The 8,774-nt window shown below is 38.5% G+C and overlaps 1 protein-coding gene across 1 annotated transcript in view; it reads left to right on the top strand.

Moving 5' to 3' along the window:
• The first annotated feature begins 445 nt into the window (after window positions 1-445).
• The window catches only part of LOC126426936 (eukaryotic translation initiation factor 2 subunit 3), a 100,858-nt gene continuing 92,529 nt past the window's right edge, over window positions 446-8,774 (top strand). The window contains exons 1-3 of the mRNA XM_050089041.1: window positions 446-672; window positions 950-1,013; window positions 2,091-2,201. Of these exons, the coding sequence (XP_049944998.1) occupies window positions 640-672; window positions 950-1,013; window positions 2,091-2,201 (208 nt within the window). The 5' untranslated portion in view covers window positions 446-639. The remainder of the gene's footprint in view (window positions 673-949; window positions 1,014-2,090; window positions 2,202-8,774) is intronic.

Here is an 8,774-nt window from a genome sequence, read left to right as displayed (position 1 = left end):
ACGGCGTCCACATATTGCCGGCAGTTCGCCCGAAATTTCAGAAACAGTTTTATGCATGTGTAATATTAAAACTTTCTTTACAGTGCCAATGTCAGGTATGAACACCGTAATTCAGTTGGAAAAATGCAGTACGAAATTGTTAGTGGCAAACTGCAACTTGTGACACAAAAAGGAAAAACACTGCAAGTGCTTAACTAGCAGACGCTTGTAATGTCAAAGTATTTCCAACCTCAAAGCACGATATGCACTCGTGCCAACATCAAAATGCAGACAGGCGACAGCCATTTGTTGAGTAATGTAAATTATGCGGGTTACTATTTTCAAACATTCTCTGTTTACTCGTAACAGTTGCGTTCGCTATATGTAAATAACATGTTCTATTATACAAAAATGATCTTAGCTTTATTGGTTTGTATAATGTCGAATGGTTATATCAACTCTGAAAACGTGGTAACATGTACTTTGAATCTGGCATGTCGTGTTCTAACCTATGTAGATAGTAATTTGTGAGAGGTTGTGTCATTGTTACACCTAATTGCATAGGATTTTATGATTAGATCTGTGTATATCTTTCATTGATATAGGAGTCATATTTATAATTTACCTTAGCAGTAGCGAAATATTTATATACTGAAGAACATGGGTAGCCCAGCTGTTATTAACGGAGAACTCGTGAGTAAATAAGATTATTATTGTGTATATATGTATTTATAATACCGGCAGATTTTGAATCATTAATTCTAAATTTTTTGCTCGTTAACTATTATTCGATGTCACCGAAATAATGGCAGGAATGTCAAGTGGTTAAGTAACGTTAATTCTAGTTTTATTGCTACATTTATCAAGTGTGTTACTCCACTCGTCATGTGTGTTACTCCACACAATTTGTGTACCTGCTTTGATATGCAGTAACGCTCCTTTTAACAAATTGGTTTATAATTTCTTATAGGACTTGACGAAGTTGACACCCCTCTCACCTGAAGTCATAAGTAAACAGGCTACAATTAATATCGGTATGTATACATTAGCTTTAAAATATACTTTCATCTGTCATTATAGTTTCGTAACTTAGTTTTCAAACATTCACGGGTACAGTTACTCTTGAATCGTTATGAGAGCTTTATAAGTAGTTTTTTAACATTTCTAAGACCCTGACTTCAACCATAGCTATTTTGTGTAATACGGAAACCCAATGTAAAAAAATAGTGTGCACACACAACATTTTTCCGCTGTTTATAAATGAATTTGTTGGATATTTCGCAGACTCCATAACAAAAGTTGTGTGTCAACTGATCTAGTGTGAAAGATACCGATAATTCGCAGCTGGACAATCTGTTTTGTTGAAATTTGTATGAACTCCTCAAGTTTCAGCTTTGTGTGTTGTTTAATGTAATTTCTAGAGCAGTTTTCTCAAGGGAACTTTCTTCGCAATTTTAAACATGCGAAAAGGACCCTAAAGTTCACTTTTCACAGACCCAATATGGCTACTAGCCATCCTGATATTTTTTGTGCAGGATAAGAATAATACCAGAAACCAATCCTCATGGCACAATTTCTCTCCAGCTTTGCTTAAAAAAATTGTTGCAACAAATTTTGCTCAATTTTTTAAACGAATAGTTGCCCATAGTGTGTAAAAGGCACTGAAACATGGTCCTTTGTCAGTGCAGTTAATCTTCCTGTAGTAAAATTAATAAATTAAGAACTTTGCTACAAAAAGTTCATTATGTGTTTACAACTTTTAAAATTACCAAATACACCAAATTTGACCTAGCTATATTTAACACCATGTATCTCAAAATGGACAACTCTCATTTTATAAATCTTAACTCCACTGAAGATTAAACACTTTATTTTCATATAGGTGCCCTTTCAGTTAAGTTGCAGAAGTTTGATCTAATTTGGCATTAATTCCAAGGTCAGTCTGTACCAGAATTTATAACTTCACAAAGATAAAGCAGCATGTACATTTATAATTGCTGTATCGCCCATTCCAGCCCAAAGTGCATTTGTGCGTGCATGCGGTCGTTCGTTTGTTCGTTCGTTCGTGTGTTCAAAGTTTTGATAATGTTCTGTTCCCCATATTTTTGCAGGAACCATTGGTCATGTAGCGCACGGCAAATCAACTGTGGTAAAAGCAATCTCTGGGGTGCAGACTGTCAGATTCAAAAATGAACTTGAACGGAACATTACGATTAAGCTTGGTTTGTATCTCTTATTATTATTATTATTATTATTATTATTATTATAAAGCTGTTTCATATTATTGTATTACATATTAATGGCTTCAGAAGCAGAATCTTGCTGTGGCTGTTACTGTTGGCCTAGATGTCATGTGATACATTGTGAAAGATGATGATGATGATGATGATGATGATTGGTTTGTTGGGCGCTCAACTGCACGCTCATCAGTGCTTGTACAAATTCCCAATTTTCACACATTCCAATCTAACCATTGTCACGAATGATGATAACACAAGCACCCAGTCCCCGGGCAAAAAGATCCCCAACCTGGCTGGAATTGAACCCAGTAGCCCATGATCCAGAGGCAGTGACGCTAGCCACTATACCACGAGCTGTGGACGGACTCGAGGTCTCAAGACCCGCCAGCACTAAGATATAGGATGCTCAATGACAGTGCTTTATTGTGTAAGTTTTCCACAGAATATTGATCTTTGAGCAGTCTTCAACATGAGTAAAATTTTCTTGGTATGAGGCATACAACTTTTTTGGGGGGTGGGGAGATGAACACCAATATTTAAGCCATTCTTACAAGAAGATTGCATCAAGTTGACAATATATAATTACTAAAATTACATCACTTTTTAAGGAATTCAGTTTCAGGTTAATCTATTTTGATTGAACAATTGAATCTAGAATTTAATAATGATCATATTATGAAACGTATACATTGCTACTTACTGAATAGCGGAGATGCTGATGTGTATCTGTTATGCAGCAACTGACTAAAATGTACATAAATTTGTGATTCATTATTTGTTAATTAACATTTATAGTAGTTAATAAACATGAAATTTAAATAAAAATAGGAAAGAGTTGGCAAAATGGGTCGACAGAAGCGTCCGATCCCACGCGTCTGCTTTGACCCGTGACTTAAGGGTGTTGTCGTGTGTGACGTCATGACGGCGCGGAGTTTGGTTTGAGTGTGGCTGTCTCCAGTTCTGTTTTATCTTATTTTATTTACTTTTCTGATCTGTTCGTTCTATCTCATGAGGATTTTTTTAAATTTAAAAACACTTATTACTTATTTTAATTATCTGTTTTCTCGAATTTCTGTTTCAGTTTATTATATTATCTTTCTGATCTGTTCATTCTATCCCGTGAGATTTTTTTTTTTTTTTTTTTTTTTTTTTTTTTTTTTTTTTTTTTTTAAGACAAAAAACACTAATCAGCTACTGAAGCATCTTTATCTTCTATGGGTTGCAGGGGTTACGACCCCTGGGGAGGTGTGTGGGTATTCATGCATGGCTGTCTTCACTTACACGTTGTAGCTACGCAAGGCGTCTAAATTTGTTTATATTTAGTTTGCCCCCAACCCAAAACACCCCATTTCCCGCGCTTGTCCCGTTAGTGTCATTAGGCTTCTTGTGGAAAGTGTGTGTGTTTGTTTTTGTTTCCGCCGTATGGAAAGGTGGAACATCGGTTGCTATCATTAGATTTGATTCTTGAAATATATACAGATACAAAGGTTTACAAGACAATAGATCTACAATACAATGACTAGTCCATAGATGAGCCCTGACCACTATGAAAGTCTGTAGATGTTATGAAGTTGCGCGCGTGCCCCCCCCCCCCCCCCACACACACACACACACACACACACACACACACACACACACACACACACACACACAAAATGGTCTCAAGTACATGGATGTTTGAACTTAAGTAGACCCACTGCTGGAGTTCCACAGAGGATGTTTGTGCACCATCGGCAGTGGCACAAACGTTAGTGGCAGTGACCTCATGCCGGGGTGTTACCTGTCGGAAATGTGGCGACATCACTGGCGGTGCACCTATTTTGAAGTTTGTCCGACCGGGTGGTGACTGATACCACAGTTTCCTTTATTGGTTACCCCGTGTACATATTGAATAACTCCAGGAACACGTAACAACCCATTTTACCCTCTTCTGAACTACTGCCAGCTTTTCATGTCCTTAGACTGTTATAACTACTGTTTTATCCCTGCTACCTCCTGATTTCAAAGAGTGTATTGCAGCCATCATTGTCCAGACCATTCTGTTAATCTACAAACAATGTAATTGTATGTTTGCCTTTCTTTAATCCATCCTCTAAGATAAGTCATAGTTAATATTGCCTCGTGTGTTCCTACATTGCTCCAGAACCCAGAATGATCATTTGTATGTAATAGGAAGTCTCAGTAGTGGTGACACATTGATCTGGTGCGTGGATTGCAGTTTGGGAGAAGATGATAGTCTAATTAGCTGTGAACAAAAGACAGTGCTTTAACCAGAAACACAGTTTATTCACTTATTATTTAACATTAAAAACTTGTATCGGCTCCTGCAATCAGAAGTGTGTCATGTTGTCATTGCTCACTGAATCCGTCATCAGTCTACACTTCAGAGTAGATGCGTGGATGGAGTTTTAGCAGATGTTGTACCCAATACATTATTTTATGAGGCTTCCAGTATGTCTGTCTGCATGAAAGACAACTGATTGGATGTGAAATAGTTCTTTATTCCTATATATTCTTATTTTTCCTGACCTTAGCCTGCATCCTCACAGGGCTGTCATGTTATTGTGGATTTGGGAATGTTAGTGACAGAACTTGGTTGGCTGCAGTTCCTGTTTCCACCTCTTTTCACCCAGGGGATAGAATTTGTGTACCTCAACTGTCTGTGTCCCATTTGAAAGTGTGGAAAAATGTTCAAAATTTTTGTGAATCATATAACTGATTCAACAATATAGGAAAAGATGGATTGTTTGATTGTAAAGAAGACATGTTGAGCTGCAGACAGACAAAGTTAAGACACTTACATAGAGCTTTTCGCCACAGCCTTATAACATTGATTGTCTGTGCTGTTCAACTATTACTTAGGGCTGCCAACATAATTTAATTTCTGCATCACGTACATACTAGTAGTGCGTCGTAAATCAGAGGCAGGGAATAAGAATATAGGTAGGGGAAGGGCGACATGCGCGAGTAACAGTTCAGTAAGCAGTCGTAGAGTGGACCGACATTCGGATAATTGCTGCTCTACTGTACTTAATTGCAACTCCACCCCTTAAGTTTTGTACAATTTAATGTGTAACCAGAATTTAATGATATTTTTTAAGTGCTCCATTGGTGCTTCACACTTCTTACTGTTCAGGGTCAATTAGCACTTTTCACACCCTTCAGGTAGCTGGTCTAAATCATTTTGTAAATTGGTTTTGATTTTGTGATGACTTTACTAAACAGTAAACAGCAACATCATCTGCAAACAATCTATAGGTATATGTTTTGCTGAAGTTAGGAATTACCCCAGAATATTATCCGGTGGTATGTTGTTGTTGTTGTTGTTGTTGTTGTTGTGGTCTTAAGTCCTGAGACTGGTTTTATGCAGCTCTCCATGCTACTCTATCCTGTGCAAGCTTCTTCATCTCCCAGTACCTACTGCAACCTACATCCTTCTGAATCTGCTTAGTGTATTCATCTCTTGGTCTCCCTCTACGATTTTTACCCTCCACGCTGCCCTCCAATGCTAAATTTGTGATCCCTTGATACCTCAAAACATGCCCTACCAACCGATCCCTTCTTCTAGTCAAGTTGTGCCACAAACTTCTCTTCTCCCCAATTCTATTCAATACCTCCTCATTAGTTACGTGATCTACCCACCTTATCTTCAGCATTCTTCTGTAGCACCACATTCCAAAAGCTTCTATTCTCTTCTTGTCCAAACTAGTTATCATCCATGTTTCACTTCCATTCATGGCTACACTCCATACAAACACTTTCAGAAACGACTTCCTGACACTTAAATCTATACTCGATGTTAACAAATTTCTCTTCTTCAGAAACGATTTCCTTGCCATTGGCAGTCTACATTTTATATCCTCTCTGCTTCGACCATCATCAGTTATTTTACTCCCTAAATAGCAAAACTCCTTTACTACTTTAAGTGTCTCATTTCCTAATCTAATTCCCTCAGCATCACCCGATTTAATTTGACTACATTCCATTATCCTCGTTTTGCTTTTGTTGATATTCATCTTATATCCTCCTTTCAAGACACTGTCCATTCCGTTCAACTGCTCTTCCAAGTCCTTTGCTGTCTCTGACAGAATTACAATGTCATCGGCGAACCTCAAAAGTTTTTACTTCTTCTCCATGAATTTTAATACCAACGCCACATTCCACCTATGTGGAATGTTATTGAATGAGAATATGCAAAATACTTTGAAATACTGAATTCTGTGTCCCTGATGGTGGCTGTCACTGTTGTGGTAGATGTAACTGAACCTAAGTGTTCAGCAGGACTGCTGTGTTGTTTTTTCTGTTTGTAGCGGGAATGAAGGAAAATTAGGATGGAGCACTGTATCGACAAATGAGTAATTAGTTACAGAGCGCGATCTCGGATTCGAGAAGTTCGGCAGAGGAAATTGGCCGTGTCCTTCTCAAAGAAACCATTCCCAGTGTTCGCCTTATCATTTTGGGCAAACTGGTGAAACTAGGATTTCAACCACTGCCCTCCCGAAAGTGAGCCCAGTGTGCTAAACACTGCCTTAGCCAACTGGCTCAGTTTTTTCCAATTTAAATTTTCATCACAAGAACTTAGAAATACAAGGTGCAGCTGAAAAGTTCGGTAGATGGTCTCAAAAAGTAAAGGAAACAAGAGTTACAAACCAAGAACTGTGGTCACGCGTTGTTGGAACAAACCAAGAACTGTGGTCACGCATTGTTGGATATCCGCAATGTGTGCACATGTTGAACAGTAGTGCCTACACTGTCTTTGCTTATCTTAAACTGTTTTGCTGCCATTATTAAAGACAACTGCTGATCGTCTGCAAGCATCCATCACACTTATATCATTGCAAAATGTAGCAATGCGTTAATGTGAATTTTTGCTTCAAATTAGGGAAAATGGCATCGGAGACTCATTGAATGTTAGTACAAGTATACTGTGTTGAAGTAGTGAGTTAGAAGTGTCTGCTTGACTGTTTTAAATTCCTGAAAGATAGAAGTGTGGTGTTGAAAATGAGTCACATTTGGGTCAAGGTGCACAACTCCAAGACAGTGTGATGGATGCTTGCGGATGATCAGTGGCTGTGTTTGAAAATGAGAGCAGGAGAGCCGAAGATAAGCAAAGATGTTGCAAGAGCTATTGCTCGTGAACATTTGCAGACATTGTGGATATCCATCAAAATGTGACTAGGAACTACATCTGTGCTCTGCAAAGCACCGTGGAGTGCACGGCAAACAATACGGCCCACTGTACTAGTTACTAATGTTTTTTTCCCTTACCATTCACATATGGAATGCGGGAAGCACAATTGCTGAAAATTAAATGATTCTGCATATGCTGTGAGTAATCTAATCTTGTCCTCTCGATCCCAATGTGAGCAATATGTACAGAGTTGTAGTGTATTCTTAGGGTTATCATTGAAAGCCAGTTGTTGAAATTTTGTCAGGAGACTTTCTCAGTATAATTTATGCCTACCTGCAAGTGTCCACCAGTTCAGTTTCTTCAGCATCTCCGTAACACATTCCCAAGGGCCAGATGAACATTAGAGAATTCGTGCTGCCCATCTCTGTATACATTCAATATCGCCTGTTGGTCCTATTTGGTATGAGTTCCACACACTGTACCAGTGTTCGATAATGGGTTACACAAGTGATCTGTAAGAAGTCTCCTTTGCAGATGCATAGCACTTTTCCCCAGCAATAAACTGAAGTCTGCCACCTGCTGTATCCATGGCTGAGCCTATGTGATCATTCCAGTTCATATACCTACAAAATATTACACCACAGGTATTTGTAAGAGTAGGACGATTCCAACTGTGAGTCATTAATATCGTAGTCATAGCATACCATGTTTTTTTTCTATCTTTTTGCAAAGTCCACAGTTTTATATTTCTGAACAATTAAAGCAAGTTGCCATTCTGTGCACCACTTTGAGATCTTATGAAGATCTGACTGAATATTTGTGCAACTTCCTACAGACAATACATCATTATGGATAACTGCATCATCTGCAAAAAATTCTCAGGTTACTTTTAATATTTGGCTTTGGTTGGTTTTGGCTTCTTCCGACAGAAGACTTGAAGGGGAAGGAAGAGGTTTAGGAAAAGGGGTACTGTTGGGAAATGGCCCAGAACCTGTGTCGGGGGAGACTTACCAGATGGGATGAGAAGGAAAGACTGACTGTTTGGGATTGCACTGGATGAGATTTGAAGATGGAGACCTTAAAGGTGGAACACAGGATAATATGCTAGATAGTAATTATTGCTAAACATCATGCAAAAGTTAATAAGAATGAAAATCTAAATGCATTGTATGTAACAGAGGTGGGAGGAGGTTGGTGAATAATAATCGTGTCAGAATGTGAAACATGTAGAGAAGTAAAACTGATTGAAGAAAGGAGTAGTTACTTTAAAGAAAGGCTGAGACAGAAGGAAGTAATATAAATTAAGGCCAGGTGGGTGGCGAGAACCGAGGACATGTTGTAGAGCTAGTTTCCACGTGCAGAGTTCTGGGGAACTGGTGTCTGGGGGAAGAATCCAGGTGGCATTTGTGGTGGAACAGGCACTG

This window comes from Schistocerca serialis, chromosome 11 (assembly GCF_023864345.2).
Source record: "Schistocerca serialis cubense isolate TAMUIC-IGC-003099 chromosome 11, iqSchSeri2.2, whole genome shotgun sequence".
NCBI lineage: Eukaryota > Metazoa > Arthropoda > Insecta > Orthoptera > Acrididae > Schistocerca > Schistocerca serialis.
Note: the sequence above shows the minus strand (reverse complement) of the source record. Positions and strands in the feature narration are given on the sequence as shown.